This window comes from Prionailurus bengalensis, chromosome C2, assembly GCF_016509475.1.
Source record: "Prionailurus bengalensis isolate Pbe53 chromosome C2, Fcat_Pben_1.1_paternal_pri, whole genome shotgun sequence".
NCBI classification, from domain to species: domain Eukaryota; kingdom Metazoa; phylum Chordata; class Mammalia; order Carnivora; family Felidae; genus Prionailurus; species Prionailurus bengalensis.
In genome coordinates, this window is record NC_057350.1 from 55,603,387 (window position 1) to 55,625,301 (window position 21,915).

The 21,915-nt window shown below is 41.9% G+C and overlaps 1 protein-coding gene and 1 pseudogene across 2 annotated transcripts in view; both read right to left on the reverse strand.

Moving 5' to 3' along the window:
• Positions 1-21,915, reverse strand: part of MYH15 (myosin heavy chain 15) — a 146,719-nt gene that overhangs the window by 17,299 nt on the left and 107,505 nt on the right. For both annotated transcript variants that reach the window (XM_043594075.1, XM_043594074.1), the window contains exons 34-38: positions 12,305-12,497; positions 11,899-12,102; positions 7,971-8,096; positions 5,713-5,883; positions 2,244-2,348 (exon numbers count right to left, since the gene is read on the reverse strand). In XM_043594075.1, coding sequence (XP_043450010.1) covers positions 2,244-2,348; positions 5,713-5,883; positions 7,971-8,096; positions 11,899-12,102; positions 12,305-12,497 — 799 coding nt within the window. The remainder of the gene's footprint in view (positions 1-2,243; positions 2,349-5,712; positions 5,884-7,970; positions 8,097-11,898; positions 12,103-12,304; positions 12,498-21,915) is intronic.
• Positions 2,878-3,114, reverse strand: LOC122492577 (annotated as a pseudogene).

Consider the following 21,915-nt stretch of genomic DNA (forward strand, 5'->3'; position numbering starts at 1 on the left):
CTGGCATCTGGTTCCTGGAGAAGCTACCCCAAACTACATTTTGTTTCCTTATCTCTAAAAATGAAGATACTATATCTGTAATTATATTTGTAAGGATTAAATAACATCTATACATAGATCCTTGAATATAGAAAGCAGTGGAAGATAAAATGGAGCAGGTGGATGGGAGGGGGCAGAAAGACTGTCTGTACCTGTTATAACGGTTGTCAGTCCCTAGTCCTACGTCCTGCTTTATAGCACATTATTCTAGGTACTGGAGAGAGAACATAGGATGAGTTTCCAAATGCTAGAGGGACATACAGGGGAAGATAAATGCTCAATGGGGACTGGCTATAGAACTATTGTGGCTGGGGTCACACTTGATTCCCTTTCCAATGTAGTAGGATCTTCCCAGAGGATGTTTCCTAGGAGATGAAAACCATATTTATGCCCCTTTCAAAATGACATTTTCAATTGGCACCAATGACGTACTATCACAAAACACCCTGCCTCATAGTCCTGGTGGTTATTTTGATGTTAAAGGAGAACAGATTGGATTGGGCCAGCATCTATCTTGAATATTTCAAAAACAGGTACTGATATCAAGAAATGTGGAGCGCTCTCTAATGTCTCTTTAAAGTCACAGGGCCTAGCTTCATATCTTGTGTTAAATAGGTGCTCAGTAGGTGTTATCTGATTTAACAGCAGAAAAGCATTGCATAATTGAACAGATATACTGTGAGCATTGTGCAGACGCCTGGAAGAAATTAAGAACTGTACTTCCGTACTAGTACAAGGGGAAACAATAAGGCTAGCTCTATGAAGAAACAAAGATAAAACACAATAGAACAACAATACAGTCTTTGGGGCAATGAAAACCAAAAAAGTATAGCCTTTGGTGTTTTGTTCTATAATGGACTTGTCTTCAGAGGGGGAAAAATGTCAGTATAATCCACAGGAAACTAAAAAGAAGAAAAACCCAGACATCATTAACAAGCAGCATGTGACTCCCTCAGCGTAGGTGGCTTCCTCACCCCCCTCAAAAGAAGGGTAGAATACCACACCTTTCATGCTCCCAAGGTGTTTACTTCCTTAGCCACACATCCCAGGGGCTCACTCCCGAATGGTATTGTTATAACTAGCATACTCTAAAGAAGTGTCAGACTAACTCTTAGAAAAGTCTCAGAAAAGAACCACTTCCTCAGTAAAGAAGAGCTGTGCAAGGAGCTCATTTCATCTTAATTAGCCCAAGATGATGCTTCTGAAGTGCACCGCGTTCTTATCAACACTATCCTTCTCGCTGCAAGGAGGGAAGACATTGGCATCTCTAACAACAACTCAGCCTCAGGAACCAGAACCAGGACTGGCAGATCTTGCATTCGTACTGCCAACGTTGCTGTGAAAGCGGGTGCCCGGGAGGAATTTGCCTTTTCGCTGGCATAAGCTGTACGGTGCAGCAGGAGAGGGCCAGTGAGTGACCTCTGGCATCCGTGTTCAACAACCGGAACGTGGGCACCTAGTCTGTGCCAGGAAGATGCTGGGCCGCAGAACAGCGCACAGCACAGTGCCTCTGCACTCACGGATTCAACGGTCCCCTCCGTTTGAAGAAAAGGGAAGAAAGGTTAGAAAATGAAAATGAAGGTGAAGGATTGTATTGTTGCTTTAGAAATGCGTTAACTACTGGTAAGAAGTCTTTCCATCTCTTTTCACTTCTTTGCTTGAGACCAATGTTCGCTCACGGGAAAAGAATCTGCGAGCTCCACACGGCCGTATTTAGCAGCTACCACCTGGCACAGGCACCGAACAGAGTCCTCAGTGGCCTGGAGTGTCTGTGCCACCAGAAAATAGGAGCGAGCATGTCCCCTGCTTCGATGTAGCCAGTGTCCCGTGTAACACGCTGGCTGAGGAGCCACCCCGACTCTCTGTCAGCCACTTCATTTACACATTGTTCTCACTCAGCCTCTCACAGGAAGGCATCTTTCTGAGAGCACCCCAGACGTTATGTGTGAAAAAATAAGCACGGTATAAATAGCTTTTCCCTTCTAATTGCAACTTGCGCTCACATTTTGCTTCCTGAGAGCTCTGAAAAGGGACCGACCCAAAGCACTAAGAGCACAGGAGCCCTGGGCCTGTCAGTCCATGTCTACCACTGAATGTGAGCACAAAGGTGGGGGAAAGAACAGCAGGAGACCTAGGAGGCCACCCCAGGCTTGAAAGGAGCTCACTGCTCCAGCACACAAACAGGCAGTGGTTTCCCGGAGTACCTGATAGGTCAGCTCTTTGAGGCAGCGCTCCAGCCTGCGGGCTCCCCTCTGGGCCTCCGCGCTGCGACGGATTTCGTCCTCCAGTTCACCTTCCAGTTGTCTCACCTGCAACAAAACCCTGACCTCAGATCGCAGGCTGGCAGCCAGCAAGACGGGATGCCAGCGAATTTGCCAACTGGCGCGATCATTTGAAACAGAGCAAAGTCATCAAGGGGGGGGGCGCTCTCTTTCTGGCAGTGGTTAAACAGGGTAGCCTCTCGGGGAACACTGCCTCGCCAAAAGTGAGTTGGTGGGATTATGTGAGTTTATAAAAGGACCGTTTAAACCCTCATCCATGCAGAAGTGGTAAGTTTCCTGTGAGATTACAAAATTGCACACACCCCTGTGTATGATCATAGGTAAGTATACAGAGAATAAGCTATACGGGGCACACTTTAGGGATTAGGACAATGTACTACCTGATCTTAAGTTTCTTCCTCCATGTTCAGCCCTGACTCCCTGAAATCTGACCTTGAGTCTATGTGGCAGATATGTCCCACCCTGCCCGACAGCCCTGTTTTGTGGGAGGGCAGTAGTACGGATGCACAATCTGCCTGTAGCCTCACAGAGTCATACAGGCAAAGTTAGCATGATGTTCATTCGACAAACATTTTATGCCAACCACACACCGGACCCCAAGGCTAGGGAGACAGCAGTGAAAAGAACAAACAAAAATTTCTCCCGTATGTAAGCGTATGTTTTAACGAGCGGAAACACACAAAGATAGAGAATATGTTTGATGGTGAGATGTGATTTGGAGAAATAAAACAATTAGCAATAATCGTGCCTTGGATAAACCTCATTGGTGACAATACTGCCATTGTGCAGAGCTGGAGAAATAAAGCAGAAAGGGGTGTAGAGAGTTGATGGAGGAAGGGGTGTAGAGAGTTGATGAAGGAGTCGGCTGTTCCTTCTCTTCCTTTAGATGTCCATGGCTCTGTGGCTGCCTTTTTAAAATATATTTTTTAATGTTTTTAAAGTTATTTTTTGAAGGAGAGAGAGATAGAGCATGAGCAGGAGAGGGGCGGTGGGGGGGGGGGGGGGGTGGGGGGGACACAGAATCTGAGCAAGCTCCAGGTTCTGAGCTGTCAGCACAGAGCCCAATGCAGGGCTCAAACTCACAAACGGTGAGATCATGACCTGAGCTGAAGTCGGAGGCTTAACCTACTGAGCCACCAGGAGCCCCCGTCTTCTTCTTGACACAGATGCCACCTTCTCAATGTGGTCTTTTTGACTACTCTTTTAAAATAGCAAAGTCCAATGACCCAGGGCATGAATGTGCTTGGAATGTCTGACCCCATCTCTTACTCCCCCCCTCCCCTCCCCACTCCAGACACACTGCCCTTGTTTTTCCTCAGAGAGGGCAAGTCAGCAGGTGTGCAAGTTCCTTGTGGACAAAGCCCGTTAAAAAATCTTCTAAACCCCTATTGTCTAGGAACTTAATACATAGTTCTATCAGTTGGGACACGAGACTATGAGTCGACACTTTAAGGTTTTCTCATGTGTTCATGTATGTGTTTAAGTCGATTAAAAAACCTCAGGGAAAATCGCTTTAATATATCAAATCCTAGACATCATATAATTTCACCAGTAAATATTCCATTATGTAATCCTAACAGATTAGTATTATGATTATGGTTTTAAGAAAATTAATCATAATTCCTTAGTATCAGCTGATATTTGGAAGCTTATTGCTACTGAGTTAGCATGGGTTCTAGGCTTTATGGTGGACAAACAGCAATTGGAAGCAAAATTAAAATCTTAAATTCAAATTGGAAACACCATTATCATTCATCTATATTTTTTTAAATTAGGGGAAAAAGACATATTCTAAGTTCTTTAATTTTATGCCTATATGTTTTTTTTCTCCTACTAAAAATCTTGGTTCTTATACAATCAAGATTAAATAATTATTGGTTAAAGAATTATATTAACCTTACTGATAGTGTTAATGATAAGATACTATTATTTGAGGGGTGCCTGGGTGGCTCAGTGGGTCAGCATCCCGCTATGGCTCAGGTCATGATCTCATTGTGTTCAAGCCCCACATTGGGCTTTGTGCTGACAGTGTGGAGCCTGCTTTGGATTCTCTGTCTCCCTCTCTTTCTGCTCCTCCCTCTTTCCCCAAAATAAATAAACATTAAAAACATTTTGTTAAAGACATAGTTATTTGGAACTACAAGTGCAGTTTGCTTTGATTTTTTTTTTCTTTTGTCCTTAGATATATTCCATGAGGGATGTACAAAGCACTATGTTTAAAAGTCACTAGGAATAATTCTTCTGTGTATGTTTCATGCCCCTCAACTTGATATACAGTTAGCTTCAGTTGTTTCCATTTGTCTTAACATTTTCCAGATCGATTTGTTTTATTCTGCTCTTTGATTTAAACGTGTTTTCTTTTAAGTTATGAAGCATGTAAATGTTTTATATGATTTTGCAATCAAAACAACTAAACAAGGTTCATTCGGAAGGTCTAAGTTTCATCTCTGTGTTCTCCTCCTATGGCAGCTATTTTTATTAGTTTTTGTTTTATTCTGTCACCACTTCTTTTTGAAAATGCAAGCGAATGTGTATGTGCCCCTGTCTTCTATATTAACCCCCTCTTGCACAAAAGGGTGTAGACTCTACCTTTTCTCTGTGCCTTTTATCATCATCATACTGCTAGATGAGATCTCCAGAACATATTACAGAGCGCTCCCTCATTCCTTTTTAATCAGCATGATTATAAGGAGGCACCATAGATGTGCATTAGAATTCTATTGTATGGATATACCATAAATGTACAAAAGCAATTTTAAGAGGCCCTTCTGAACCATCAAGTCCCAGTCAAATATTCTTCCTATCCTTCTAGCATTTGTCATCCAACCTGTACATAGTCATTGAAATTGATCCAATAATTTAAAAAATCCTATTTTCAAGATAGATCTTCCTATTTATTGTCAAGCTCCCTGAAGGCAGGTGCTACATCATTTCTGTCAGCCCCTCCTATATCTTCACTAAGCATTTCTTGATCCTTGATTTAGTTGTCCCCCTTCCCCCTTTCTCTGGATGTTAAAAAATGGGCATTCTCTGCAGAGGAAATAACAGGAACAGAGGCACAGAAGCAAGACTGCGGGGGTGTATCTGGAAATAGCAGGTAACCCTGGCTGTGGGGAGCCTAGAGTTGGTGTGGCTGAATGGGAAGAGATGCATTCTCACTTAACAGGAAGAGGGAGGCAGAGTTTATCCAGCAGAAGGAAAGTCTTAGTTGATAGCCCAAGGTCAAGCGAGAATGAATGAATATATTGAGATCTGACACTATCAGTGATCTAGAAGTACTAACAAGAGAAGTGACGAGAGAGCTACAAAACATTTGGAATGATATCCCAGGACTATAAGGCCTTGAATCAGAAGTTGTCATGACCCCATGATTATCCAGACAAATGCCTACCCTAGATTCTAGCTTCTGGATTTGCTTTCTACTCCCCATCAGGGCAGTCTGGTCAGCTTCATTCAGTCTTTTTTGTAAGTCTTTAATTGTCTGCTCCATATTCTTTCTCATCTTCTGCAAGTGGGCATTGGTGTCTTGCTCTTTCTTCAGTTCTTCTGTTACGTTTGCTGCCTAAAACAGAAAGAAAGGGACTGTGATAAGCTGGCAGCCAGTTGACCTTCACATTTCTGCCCACAATCTTCGGGTCCTTATCTGACTAGTTATCATGCCTTCCTCTGTGTCTCAATCTCCTCCCACTGCTCTGTCCCTAACCTGGGCCACCCTCAAGTTTGTTAATGATATGGCAATCCAGATGACATCAGCTTCCAGGGAGACTGGGGCGAGGGGTAACAGAAACAGACCAGAGATGAACGCTGCACAACAACTATATTGAAAGAAAGGTGACCAACTAAAGCAACAGCTTTGAACTGAATAAAGCCCAGGACACATCCGATAACATCACACACCAGGAAAAGTATGGAAGGAGGCCCATGAAGATCTTTCACATCTCTCTTTTATAATTCTGTGATTCACAACAGCAAACAAGTTTAGGCTCCAGGAATTTGGCAGCTACAGATGCTCTTGGTGCCAATAATCTGGCACAAGGAAGGTTAATTCTTGTTTGTGAAGGCTGCTCTTGGCTTTGGCTATGTGTACAAGGGCTTGATGTCTCGATGAAATTATTAAGAACCGGTTCATGAATCTCTCAGCGCATTTAATGTAGGAACACTGTCCTCCCAGCCAAAGATTCTCTGTCTATCAGGTTACCAACCATCTGTATAATTTAAGTGTGAGACGTCTGTGCAGATGGTGAGGGCAAAGAATGAATTATGGAGGCAACTCTGGGTTCTGCTATGTGGGGCTGGGACTCAGAGATGAACTATGTGAGAATTAGAAGGTGGGGGAAGAAGTAGTGAGTTCATTTTTCAACGTTGTCAAAAATCTTATAAAGGCACAGTAAAGCAGATAGTCTCCATAATGTGTGACTGCATACATTTCCCAAGCTGGAGTAGACACTCTTTTTATTCCTTTTTCTCTATGTGGATTTTCATAAATGTGAAACATTATTTTTCTCTTGGCCATCAAACATGTTCAAGCTTTCACACACCTCTTTTCCATCAGAGAGCAGAAGTGTCTGCCTCGATACGAAACAGCTGAGTGACAGGCATGCTTCTCTATTCTTAGAGAGGGCTGGATTCTACAGTGACCTGGTACCCAGGACTTAGTGCAAAGGTTTTGTTTCGTTCCTCAACTGCCAAATAACTCAGGCAAATAGAGACACAAGCTCTTCCCCTCCTCTGAATTTTAAAATGACTAATATAAAATCTAATCGAGTATCTTGTCGTCCCAGTTCTGATATCCCCTTCATCATGAGGATCAGCTTCCATTCACATAGCAAAGGCAGGCTGCTGCACACAGTTGGGCATTTGCTGGACCACACGCACAGAGTCACAAGACGGGGATGGGGTGAGTGGAGGCTGCAATTAAGTCCCTGCTCTGCTCAGCAAGACTGGGACCTGCCAGGCCTTCCATCTCCCTCTGCTAATATTTGTGTTGAGTGTTGCCTTCTGGTCACTGTGCCCTTTGAGAGAAGTGCTACAGCTGTCCGCAGGGGGTGCCTGGCAGTGGGTCTTCTCCCGTTCCCATAAACTTTCAGTCAAGGCTGGCTGCCAATGCTGAGCTTAGTGCCGTTTAGGAAAAGCACTCTCATCAACAATGTTAAACTTGCAAATAAAGAAATCCTGAAACCAGCCCTGAAACCCTTCTTTACCAACCTGATGGCGCTACTCAAGCAATAGTATGGGTTGGGGAAAATAAGTGACATAAGCTTTCTTTCCAGATCATCATGATAAAGCCATCACAGGCTCTAAAAAAATAGCAATTTGTAAGGACTCACAGAAGAATTGTTTTAGACTCTAGATATATTGATTCACAAGTGGAAAGTGGCTTAACTTAAAAAAAAATCTCTTTCTTTCATGAGGTTTTGCTCATAGCAGTTCAACTGCTCCTTTTTATTGTCTGAGCCGTTTGGAAAGGAGGAGCTAATTGGCCTAATTTTTCAAAATGGAAACAGAGAGAGGCAGAGGGGTCAGTTACTCTCCTCCTGGCTATATGGAGAATCAATAGAATTCTTTTTGGCTGCAGATCTGCCTCTGCCCCTTGGCTGCTGCCCCGGTCAATTCTGCAAGATAGGAACAGCAGTCAGTCAATGAACCCACCTCAGTGGCTGCCTTCTTGGCCTTCTCTTCTGCATTTTGACACCTCTGCACTGCCTCTTCAGCTTCTTTCTGCATCCTGGTAACATCAACTTCCAGCTTCTTCTTCTGGTTGAGGAGGCTCGTGTTCTAAAGCAAAGCAGCACTCTCATTAGGCAAGTTGAGACCAGCGATGCAAAAGCAAGCTGGCAGGTCGAGGACATGCAACAGGAATGGGCTCTGGCCGGGGGTGAATTCTGTTCTAAGCAGTCATAGTCAGTGAAGCAATATTTCCAACCCCAGGAAGCCACACTAGAAAACTCTCCTTTGCCATCAAAGGCATATTTGAATGGAAGGGATTTCATCCGTTAGACGTTCAATATTAAAGACCTAGCAGTTTGTCTGAATAAGAAAATAGAAATGGATCCAGGTAATCTACAAGCCCCAAACATGTGTTTGGTTTTCAGCTTGCTGAGGAATATGATTTTCTGCCGTTTGTTCTTTGATGTTGTAGAAGCAAGTGTTCCAGAGCACAAGTCGGGGTCAGTTGAAGATATGCGGGGAGCAGGAAGTTGGGGAATAAAAATCGGTTTCCAGCATGTTGCTCCAGGAAAAATAAAAACAAAAACAAAAATCCAATTTCCTCTTTATCTACCTCCCTTTCTATCTGACTTTGCAATGAGGAGGAGGGAAGTGTAGCTCAAATAAGCCTCAACCCCCAGGTCTTAGGAAGCCCCCCACCCCATGGGAGGATTATTGCTGTTCTGTGGCTGGTACTGTCCTAATTCTTTCTTTCCTGGGTTGTGACACTAGAGGCTGAGGCTCCTTTTGCTGCTATTTGGTCCACGTTTGAAGCACAGCTTTTCTGAGGGTGTGAAACCTTAGCACAGAGAATGTATATAAAAAGCACAGGCTTCCTATTTTTGATTTCTCTTCATTGTCCTTTCACTTTTCTCTAGCTAGTGCCTTTCGCAGTGGCAGGATTGTACCTTAGAAATAGAAAGAAAGATATTCCAGCCTCACAGGTTCTGTCCTGCTTCTTCAATGGCATGAAGCATCTTCATCAAGGCTTCCATGCTCTGTCCTCACAGACAGCTAGGTTCTGTGCTCCCACCCCTGCCCCAGGATTCTCCCTGGTAGTGGTCGTGGTGGTGGGGATAAGTGTACCTTACTGGAATGTTTTCTGGATCCTCACTGCACGTAACTCCATAGAAACTCTTTCTTTGTAAAGGAAAGTACAAATATAAATGCCGACTTGTTTGTACATAGAGTCATTTAAAATCTGCTAAGGAGATAATGGCCAAAATCTTTTTAAGCTGAATGGCTCTTTATTTGGTTCTTTTTGGGAGGAAGGGGGTTAGGTGGTATTGTGCAAAAGAGCAATCCAGATTGTCACAGTTCAGGTTTGAAAAAGAACACATGTAATCAGCCAAGGATAAGTTTGGCCTTGTATGTTTATTCTAGGCTTAGAGGTCTGGGAATGCAGAAGGAACTAAGAAGGTTCCATAAAAGATTCATTATTCTATCAAAAGATTGACAGCAGTCTATTAATTGCAAGGTGTCCCCACATGATTAAGGTTGGGGAGAGGTTCTTGTGAGCAATGTAGTATCACCTAGATATGCTGGTCACAGGGTAGCTTCTGGACCACCAGCATCATCTGAGTATTTGTTTGATTCTTGGGTCCCACTGCAGAGATTCTGATTCAGTAGGTCTGAAATGAGATCTGAGAATTTGCACTTTTGTGTTAATTTCTGTTATACACCTAAATTTTTCGGAAATTACACTCTAGAGGTCAGGTCTCCATGGCCTAATTTTCTTTTCATTTTTTTTTCCCAAATTCATCTCCTCCTTTGTCTGTTTTTGCTCTGGTTGATGTCCTCATCTCTCTCCCTAGGCTAGTGGTTTTTCATCATATTGGGACCCACTGGTGCATTATCAGTTATAATATGCATGGAAAATGATTTATTACCAATAGCTATTAAGTACTACAGATAGATGATTACTTTTTAAAAATTCAATATCCTAATTTATAAGAATCCTGCTCATTGTATTTACATAAGCTTTCTTGAGAGAGAAAGAAAATGTTGAAGCGAGTTAGCTTGCCGGGAATTATGCAAAACATACAGCCTATTTGTTCCATATCACATGATATCTAAATAGGGTTGTGTCATGCACAATGTTTTGACGGACACAAAAGTCAAACTGTAAGCAAAAACTAATTGCAATGCTTCCCAGCTGGTACATCACTGGCTGATCCTTCCTTTTTCTAGCATTTCTCGGTGGGGGTACAATTGGCATTCTGGGAAGGGCAATTCTTTGTGAAGTGGGATTATCCTGTACCTAACACAGACATTAGTATCTCTGAACCCTGCCCACTAAATGTCAGAGGCACTTTGCAGTCACTGTGACAACCAAAATGACGTTTCTAAATACTCCACGGTATGGCAGTTCTGTCTATAGTTGTTTTAATCCACCATTCACAGCAATCACCAGAGTAAACTTCCTAAAATGAAAATCTGATCATTTTACTCTCAGCTACTCAAAATTCTTCAGTGGATCCCCATTCGCTGCAAGAAGGAATTCAAACTGCATTAGCTTCAGACTCAAGGTTCCTGGGGACCTGGCTCTCCCTGCCTCTTAGCATCATTTCTCTGATCTCTCCTACCCCTACCCCACTATGCTCTATGAGTACAGCAATTTCCCTCAGCAGCCCACATCTCCTCCTCCCCCTTGCTTCTGTCCTTGGCTTTTCTCTCTACCTGACAGGTTGCTTATGTGTCCTTTATGACTCTGATTGAGCACATTGTGTATCTAGCTATGCCTAGGACTGTCAGGGAAGGCTTTCTGTAGGGATGTGCTTGCTCTGACACTATACTCCAGCAGCGCATTGAGTTCCTTACTTGGCTCTTCACTTTTTTAGGACAATGGAGACATTCTGCACGTGCACCTCATACAACTGCTCCGGTTATGGTGGGTGCCCTATAAATGTTGAACGATCCATTTAGTATACACGTTTATCCTAGACGCTGTGGTTTCCTCTGATTCTATGAGAATGGCAAACGATCTAAGAATCCTTGCTTCATGTCACTTATATAACCTTCCATGGGGAGCCAGAGTCCTGACAGCTCATATCTGTCAGCAGTCACTTAGAATTGTTAGAAATCTCCTGGCTCTGAGGCAGGAGAATTTTTTTTTTTAATCCTTGGAGAACATGTGACTTGGAGGGAACAGAAGAAACAGGCAAATGGTTCTGGTACACTAGGGAATGTTCAGCTCTCCCCAGCTTACTGGCTGTCAATGTCCTGAGAGTCCATTCTTTTGGACTTAGTGTTATGGATAATATTGTGTCCTCTCCAAAGGAGATAGGCTGAAGTCTCTAAATGTGATCTTATTTGGAAATAGGGTCTTTACAGAGGTAATCAAGTTGAAACAAGGTCATTCGGAGGTGTCCAAATCCAATATGACTAATGTCCTTATAAAAAAGGGAAATTTAGACACAAATACTAACAGAGAAAAGATGATGCTAAGACATATAGAGAGATTTCCACGTGAAGGCAGAGGATTGAAGTGATCATCTATAAGCAAACGAACACCAAAGATTGCCAAAAATCACCAAAAGCTAGAAAAACTCAAGGAAGTATTGACCTATGAGATTCAGGGAGAGCATGGCCCAGCCAACAACTTGGTTTCCATCTAGTGTTGTAAGAGAATAAATTTCTGATGTTTTAAGCCACCCAGTTTGTGGTCCCGAGTGATAGCAACCCTAGGAACTTAATACATTTGGGAATGAGTGAAGAGTGTGCCCACTGCTGCCAAAGGCTCTCTTTATGCCTCATATGCCACATCCATTGCCTGACATGGCAACTATTATGGTCCAAGGCTGAACAATGTGTGGAAACCATTGCCTTCATCCAGCTAATACAGCTCATAGGGAGAGTTTATGGGCCTCACCTGGATGTGGAAAAGATTGATTTTCTCTGTGGCCTGCAGGAGCTCTTCCTCCGCCAACTTGCGCCCACATTCCGTCTGTTCATACAAGGACCTCAGCTCCTCTAGCTCAGACTGGACAAGAGAGTTGTGCCTCTCAGCCACAGCCACCTGCTCCTTCAGCTCACTGTTCAGGCGTATGCTGTCATCTAGCTGCACCCGAAGGTCCTGTGAGAGAAAACACAGGCCTGGGGCACAGATTGCTGAGCTCAATGGGATATGCACCTGCATGCATGCTCTAAGCAAAGCTCACCAATTTAAGTGTGTTCCTGCTTTCTTGAAGGATTAGATTTGTTGTCCTTACTTTTATTTCTCAGCACAATCTGTCTCTTGGTTTGCTTATTCCCTGCCCTTATATTGCAATTTGTACCTGGATTTGAATCTGAAGCTGGCCCAGGGATTTGGTTGTCTCTGACACCTGTCGGTTGGCACAGCTAAGCTGGAGTTCCATCTCACTGAGGTTCCCTTCCACATTCTTCTTCAGCCGTGTCGCTTCAATTCTGCTCCTAGTTTCAGAATCCAGACTAGACTGCAGGGAGTCAATAGCGCATTGCTGATTCCTCCTAATTTTAGAATAACATTTAAGAGAAAAAAAAATCATGCACCCAAATTAAGAAAGGTTACCTGCTGTGCACATAATAGTTTAGGAAACATAAAAAATTAAAATTCAAGAAAAATTCTGGGTAATTAACAAAATGAGTCTAAGGGGTTGTCATTTTAAAAAACATAGAGGTTGAAGGGTTAGGTTAGTGAGCATCATAATTGATTAAGATTCCCAGGCCAGCTTTTCTCAAGAATCAAGGAAAGTATCAGAGAATCTTTGTGAGGCCCTTATGTCCAGTGGGACAGCCTTAGCCTTACCTAAGACCCCTTAAGGGAAGGCATAGAACAAACATCTAGATTTCCTGCAGTGGCTAAGGATGAAGGAAGGATGCTCTTCCAGACAGCTATAATATTTAAACTACTTTCAATGGTAAAACATATCTGAACAAGGCAAGAAAGAGCCACCCAGGCTTAAATCCCAAGGACAAGCAATATTGCTCTAATGGCCTATTGTTGCTTAGCCCTTCTAGAATAGCATAGTTATCTTTCTGTAGGAGTTGGAGTACAGTCAAGGGTAGGCTGAGAAGACCAACTGCTGTGTGAGGATTGAGTTGCTTCAATATTCCTCATGACAACAAAAACCCTACACTGAAACTATACTTGCCAAGTGATAGAAGCTTAGACAATAGATGTGTGTTGAGGGAAACAATGAAAAAATCTAGGGAACCCATGGCAATCATTTCCCAGCCTTCCTGCAGTCAGTTTGGAATTATGTGACTGAATGCTGACCACTGGATCATGGGCAGAAACGTTTGTAGGCCTTGCCCATACAACATTTTTACTTGTATAATCCAGTACTCCCCTCTTCCTCATCTATGGCAAACTTGGTGGCCACTTTTGGAAGATTGTGGCACCACAAGATGGAAGGAAACTGGGCTCTTGAATGACTTTGAAGAATAGTGGCTCACTCTATAGCCTAACCTACACTGGACTCAGACACAAAACAAAGATGAACTTTGATAGTTTTTAAAAAAATGTTTTTTAATGTTTTTTAATTTATTTTTGAAGGAGAGAGAGAGAGACAGAGCATGATCAGGGGGAAGAGCAGAGAGAGAGGGAGACAGAATTCGAAGCAGACTCCAGGCTCTATGCTGTCAGCACAGAGCCTGATGCGGGGCTTGAACTCACAAACCATGAGATGATGACCTGAGCCGAAGTCAGATGCTCAACCGACTGAGCCACCCAGGTGCCCTGAACTTTGATAGTTTTGAGTCAAGATTTGGTGTTTGTGAGCCAGGATGGTTTAACTGCTATAACTAACACCCTCCACCCCCGGATTAAGCTCACCCTGTGAAATAGGACTTAGTGCTGAACAGGCAAAACAGACATGGGAAGAGCCTTCCTATTCTTCATCATAGAGCCCATTATCAGAAATAGCAAAAATGTACTCATCTTGGATCATAATTATGTTATTCATTGAAATAGCATTGAATATGTGTCCTGAACTCTGAGGCCAATCAGGAAGGCATATAGCCCACATGGGATAGTTGTGTGGCTCAGGTTTCTAATTGGGTAACAGGTGGAGGGGCTGCTTTTCATGACCAGTTGTCTCCCCATTGGTAGGTGAAAATCTCACAAGTACTTATGGAAATGTATGGGAGAATGTAAAGCCCAGAGTTAGCACCTCTTCTGTGCTAACCTTATGTCCCTGGCCCCCACAAATTGAGATCAGCCTCTCATGACTAACCTTGGTTGTGGGCTTTTGTTCAGCTTCCAGGTCATAATCCTACAGGAATACCAGTACATAAAGTTAACCCAGACTGTTATAGCTGAATATGTACTTCCCCATTTATATATTGAAGCCCTAAACCCAAGTACCTCAGAATATGACTATCTTTAGAGACACGGCCTCTACAAGAGGTGATTAAGGTAAAATGAGGCTATTGGGTGAGGCCTAATTTAATCTGATTAAGAGAAAATTTGGACACACACAAACACATCAGAGATTCACATGCACAAAAGAAAGATCATGTGAGGACATGACAGGAGGGCGGCCATCTGCAAGCCAAGGAGAAGCCTCAGGAGAAACCAAACTTGCCAACACCTTATTTTGGACTTCCAACTTCCATAATAGTGAAAAAATAAATTTATGTTGTTTAAACCACCCAGTCTGCATTTCATCATGGTAGCCCAAGCAGACTTATACAGTGACTCATACTATCAACATCACTAAAAGCTTTAAGACACTTTTTTGTTTTATATTGGGGAAACTCACTTTTGCCACAGCTGACTCTCCTTATACAGGAACACTAAAGCATCCCTAGCTTGGTATCAAAATCCTTTATACAGACATACATTCTACTTAAGCAGACAATGTTTCAAACTGTACTTTTACACAGTTGTTTATGAATCTTCATGAGTGCCTGCAGACAGTAGAAAGTGCTATGGTTTGAGAGGCTTGGATATGATACAGGCCTAAAGAATGGCCTGTAGACAATCAACACATTTCATGCATAGTCAATAAATCTTTAAAATGAAAACTCTTCCAAGTACATTTAAAAAAAAAATGAAGCACTCAGGACCAGAACCATATAGTAAGAAGTTCTTTCATTCCTCCTGCCCCCATCCTGACATGAAATGCAGTTTGAAAAAGAAAACCAGATACAAAAAAAAAAAAAAAAAAAGAAAAGAAAGAGAGAAGTCAGTAAAAAAACTGACAACTTAAGGGAAACCATTGACAAAACAAAAAGGCAACCTACTGAATGGGAAAAGATATTTGCAAATAATATATCCAGTAAGTGATTAATATCCAAAATATATAAAGAACATATACAACTCAACACAAAAAATAATAGTAATGCTAATAATATGATTAAAAATGGGCAGAGGACCTGAATAGACTTCTTGCCAAAAAAGACACAGATGGACAACAAACACATGAAAAGATGCTCAATATCACTCATCATCAGGGAGATGCAAATCAAAACCACAATGAGATGTCACCTCACACCTGTCAGAATGGCTAAAATCAAAAACAAAAAATAATGAGCATTGGTGAGAATGTGGAGAAAAAGGAACCCTCAGGCACTGTTGGTGGGAATGCAAATTTGTGCAGTCCCTATGAGAAACAGTATGGATGTTCCTTAAAAAATCAAAAATAGAATTATCATATGATCTAGTAATTATACTACTGGATATTTACTCAACAAAAACAAAAACACGAATTCAAAAAGATATGTGCACCCCTATATTTACTGTAGCATTATTTACAATAGCCACGTCATGGAAGCAACCTCAGTGTCCATCGATAGATGAATAAAGAAGATGTGATATAGACTTCCAGAGGAGATGGCAGAATAGGAGGACCCTAAGCCCATCTCATCCCCTGGATACAATTAGATAATACCTATATCAGTGTAAATAAACCAGAAAATATCACAAAGAGTGGCAGAGCCAACTGTCCACAGCTAAAATTAGAGAAGAGACAACAATGAAGGTAGTAAGAAGGGTGGAGATGGAGACATGGTCAAGAGCTAAATGGACCAATGGGATCGTCCATAGGAGTGAGACACATAGAGTTGAGGGAAACAGCTCTTCACACCAAGCACCCCAGGCACTAGGAACCCATACAGGGAAGGCAAACCCTATAACCTCTGGCTATGAAAATAAGAAGGGCCTGGCCTCACAAGTTCCTACAGTCAGGCTTAATACCTGGAACTTTAAAAGTCAACGGGATGGCCTCTGAGAGAGCAATAGGAAACTGAACCCCATCCTTAAAGAGATAGCATGACAAACAGTCCCTCAGAGATACAGCATAGAGGTAGCATTTTGGAAAATTCCTAGGATATATGGGAAGATTTATTTACTAATCTTCATAAGGCCACTACTTTCAAGAGTAGGAGATGTAACTGACTTTCTTTTTTTTTTTTTTTTTTATATTTTTTTTTTCAACGTTTATTTATTTTTTGGGACAGAGAGAGACAGAGCATGAACGGGGGAGGGGCAGAGAGAGAGGGAGACACAGAATCGGAAACAGGCTCCAGGCTCTGAGCCATCAGCCCAGAGCCTGACGCGGGGCTCGAACTCACGGACCGCGAGATCGTGACCTGGCTGAAGTCGGACGCTCAACCGACTGCGCCACCCAGGCGCCCCTAACTGACTTTCTTAACACATAGAAACAAATACAGAGAGTTAGACAAAATGAGGAAAAAGAAAAATGTGTCCCAAATGAAAGAGCAGGATAAAAATCACAGCAAAAGAGCTAAATGAAACCAAGATAACAAATGCCTGAAAGAGAATTTAAAGCAATGGTCATAAAGATACTCACTGGACTTGAGAAAAGAATGTAGGAGCTCAGTGAGGCCCTCAACAAAAATATAGAAAACATACAAAAGAACTAGAGATGAAGAACTCATAACTGAAATTTAAAATACACTAGATGAAAGCGTGGAGGAAGCAGAAGAACATATCATCAACCTGGAAGACAGAGTAATGCAAAGCAATCAAGCTGAATAGGAGAGAAAAAATAATAAAAACTGAAATTAGACTTAGGGAACCCAATGATACCATCAAAGATAATAAGATTTGCATTGTAGGGACTCCAGAAGGAGAAGAGAGATAAAATGGGGCATAAAGATTATTTGAAGTAATAATAGCAGAAAATTTCCTAAATCTGGGGAAGGAAACAGAAATCCAGATCCAGGAGGCAATGGGAGTCCCCAGAAGAATCAACCCAAGGAGGTCCACACCAAAACTCATTGTAATTAAAATGGTAAAAAGAAATTATAAACCATTTTAAAAGCAGAAAGAGAAAAGAAAACAGTTATATACAAGGGAAACTCCATAAGGCTATAAGCTACTTTTTTAGCAGAAACTTTGTAGGCCAGAAGGGAGTGGCATAATACATTCAGTGTGCTGAAAGAAAAAACCTGTAACCAAGAATATTCGATCCAGCAAGGATATCATTCATAAGAGAAGGAAACTTAAAAAGTTCCCAAACAAAAGTTACAGGAATTCAGGACAACTAAACCAGCCCTACAAGAAATGTTAGAGACTTTTTTTTTAAAGTTTATTTATTTGAGAAAGAGAGCCAAAGCAGGGAAGGGGCAGAGAGAGAGAGAGAGAGAGAGAGAAACAGAATCCCAAGCAGGGGGAGCCTGACACAGGGTTCAAACTCATGAACAGTGAGATCATGATCTGAGCCAAGATCAAGAGTCAGAACCTCAACCAACTGAGCCATCCAGTTGCCCCAGAAATATCAGAGACTTTATGAGTAGAAAGACTTTAAGTAGGAAGAGTAAGAAAAGTAGGAAGCAGAAAAGCAGTAAAATTAAGTATATTTATAAAAATCAGTTAAAGGAGTCACAAAATAAAAGGATGTAAATTATGACACCATATACCTAAAATGTGGAGGGGAGAAGAGTAAAGAATGGGTTCAAACTTATGGGACTGCTAAATGCATGCTATATATAAACCTGATGGTAATCACAAATCAAAAACAAGTAATAGATATGCAAAGAGAGAGAGAGAGAGAGAGAGAGAGAGAGAAAGGAATCCAGGTATATCACTAAAGAAAGCCCGCAAAACGTGAGAGAAAAGAGCAAGAGAAGAAATGAACAGAAGAACTACAAAAACACCATAAAACAAGTAACAAAATGGCAATAAGTACATACCTATCAATAATTACTTTGAATATAAATGGTCTAAATGCTCCAAACAAAAGACATAGGGTGACCAAATGGATGAAAAAGCAAGACCCACCTATTTGCTGCCTGCTGGAGACTCATTTCAGACTGAAAGATAACATCCCTATGTTTATTGAGGCATTATTTACAATAGCCCAATTATGGAAGCAGCCCAAGTGTTCATCAATAGAGAAATGGACAAAGAAGATGTAGTATATACATATGTATATACGTGACACATTTTATGTATTTATATATGCATATTACTCAGCCATAAAAAAGAGTGGAATTTTGGATGGATCTAGCAGGTATACTGCTAAATGAAATAAGTCAGAGAAAGATAAATACCACATGATTTCAATCAGATGTGGAATTTAAGAAACAAAACACACCAGCAAAGAAAAAAAGAGACAAACCAAAAACCAGACACTTAACCATAGAAGACAAACTGATAGTTACCAGACAGGAGGTGGGTAGGGGAACGGGTGAACTAGGTGAAGCGAATTAAGAGTACACTTATCATAGTGAGCCCTGAGTTGTGTATAGAATTATTGAATCACTATATTTACACCTGAGATGAAGATAACACTGTATGTTACACTTTTTTTTCAAATTTAGAATTAAAAAAAAAAAACAACATTAAAACTTGTAAAAGTTATAATGACTTTAAATGGACAGTCAATTCATTAGGTCACTTTTTTTCTCCTGCAATATTGTTTATCTGTATCAGAGAAATGTGAGATTTTCCTTAATTCTAATACATATAATTTCGATTTAAAATGATTAGCAAGGTATTTTCCTAACCAAATACCATGCCTGAGTGTGAAATCCTATTTCTTGAAGACATGCTAAAATATTTTACTTAGAAATGAGAAGAGACTTAAACACATTCTTCTGGCAGAGACTCAGACAATAACTGAAATTAAGTTTGATGGTGCTTATAAATTAAGACCATGTGTGAAATTTGACATCACTGAGTTTTGAGGAACAGGCCAAATGGAAGGAAAACATGATGGAACATTAAAAATAATGTGTAGACCCCTAAGGCTATAGAGGCCAGGGTTGGGCAAACTAGAAGTTATAGGCCACTTGATTTCCTATTGTGTACAACTGCTTTCAAGCTACACTGCAAAGTTGAGTAGAGATAGAGACCCTATGGCCTACCTGCAAAGCCAAAAATATTTGCCATTGATGCTGCTCCAATGCTATCCCAAAATACGGCACCTTGGCATATTAAATATCTTAAGCTCAAGGAGTTTGAGAAAACAATGGAAGCAGGAAGATCAATCTAAATTCTGCCCTTTTTCCCTGAATTCAGGAGATAAACCTCCCTCGTGAAAGATACCCTCTCCTGTACAGAAGGAAGGGAGACATCCTTGTTACCAAACAGTGAATTTAGGGCCAAGAAGGCTGTCTAAACAAACCTTGTTAATTCTTCAGCATTTAAACTACCACAAGCCCAAATCCCTGTGCCTTATCAATTCTTCACAAGTTTATTGTTTGTCTAAAAGGTATAAAACTTCCTGCTCTGGTTGTGTCCCCCCAGTCTTCATTCTTTTGTGAAAGCTCCCATGGAGATTAAAAATTCAATAAAACATGTAGACTTTTCTCCTTTTAAACTGTCTTAAGTCAGTTTAATTCTTAGGATCAGTCACAGACCCAAAGAGGGTAAGGAGAATTTTTTTCTTCCCTACACTATCTCATCCTCTACAGAAAATTTGTTTAACCCTGCCAGAGGCGATCAAACCAAAGCAAGCTTTGGACTGCAGGACTTTCAGTCCCTCCTTCCCAAGACCGTCAGCAGCACCTCTCTGGCTGTGCCTGAGAGAACACAGGCTGGGTCCATCCTGACCCTCGGCCAGTGACAAGACACTCCCATACTTCAGCATTTCCCTGAACACCCTGAGTTGGAGGAGGTGGCCTCTGTGAACACCGGTGGACATCTGTGGCCTCTGAAAATTCAGGACCCACCTGACCGACTTGTTTTCAACCCAGTTCTGAGTCTTGTGGTCAAACTGGATGCAGGTGACAGGTAGGGCCACCAGTTGGCCTTCATGCTAACTGCCATTATGCCTCCTTTTCTGTATCCAGGATGGAGAGGGCCAAAGCCAGCCACCACACCTCCTCCTCTCCTTCCATTAGTGACTGCATTATCACCTCCCTACCTCTACCTATGTCAATTAGAACACTGTAGGAAAAAAAAAAATGTTTTTGAAAGAAAGAAAGCCCCATCAATCCATAAAAGTTTAGGAAGCCCCGACAAGAATAGCAGGCCCAGTGTCTGGCCAACATGAAGTGCTCAAATATGTATTTAACAAGCAAAACATATGACACATATCCCAGCTGCTCATACTTTCACCACCAACAGGCCTGGGGCTCACTGAGGATAGATACGTCCTCCCAGGATGATGGCTGGAGCTCGGCGGAGGAGGAGTTGAATGAATCACCCCTCTGCAAAACCCTCAGGGCTCTTATCTTTGCCTCTGAGTCTCTTTGGCTTCTCTGGTCCCTTCCTCACACGCTTCCTTCAGTCTCTGTGGCCTTTCCCAAGGTTTATGTGGACGCAGGACCTAGAACCTCATCTTGCCTTCAGGCCATATTTTCCTCGAGTTCTAGAATTTACCTGGCTTATCTTGATTGCTCAGAATCCTCTGCTCTCCTAGTGCTTCTCCCTGCCATTTTGTGCAGACTCCTCAGGGCCCCTTCCTCTCCCAGCCCCTGAGGCCAGACCAAATAATCAGATTAAACAGAGGCTTCTGATACATTCTGCACTGGCACAGAAACGTTCTGCAAGGGCACTTGTGATATTTTGTAAGATATGCTCATCTCTCCTTTCCGGATGTACCTATTATAGCTATTATGGATCATTAACTAAAACTCCTGACTAGCTCGCCCCACCCTCTAGCCCGCCTCTTCTTTTTTCAGCCCCTCCACAGCCCCAGCCTAGAGTTCAGCTCTTTCTTCTCCCAGCCCTGGCTGTTTGGATCTCCAGCTTCCTTTGCACTAAGATTATTATAATTGGTGAACTGCTCTAAGACATTCAGATGTACCTGACGAGAGGCAGACTCTCTGAGGATTCATTTTTCCCTAAGCCAGGTCTATTAATAGATGCAGGGTTGACATTACCTAAAATGAGCTTTTTTCTTTTAACTGCACAAAGAAACGTTCATTTTTGTTCCTCATGGAAGGAAGTAGGGCAAATATCAAGGCCTGATGTTTTGCCCTTCATCAAAAAAAATTCTTTTAGACACTGAGTCAGGGCCTCTTAAGTAGACCGAAATTCATCCTCACAGTCAGTCCTAGAGAGGCAAGTGTCCATGAGTGAGAGCGAGCAAGGATAACTCAAAGCACACAGAGGGCCAAATTTGGCTTGATGTCCTCATTAAAAAAAAATGACCCCCATGGGAGTTTTGTCTGAATTGGGGCTATGGGAAAGAAGCCAGTTCAACTGACTATATTAACATTTTTTAAAAATTGTTTTAACAAGCAAGTTGCCCATGGAAACTCAGACTCCAGTGATTTTCCTTGCTCACATATGGCACTGACTTAATGGAACAGATCAGATAAATGATATAATCACAGTGAATTCCATGTGTTTATAATTGTGCCTTTGATCTATACAGTGTGAAGTGCTTTGCCAACATCAGCTCACTGATCTTCCTCACCACCTTCTGCGACATGTATGGGGCTGCTTTTATCCCCTCACTTCACTGAGACGCTAAGAAGTGGAATGTCTAAAGTCATCAGCTTGTTA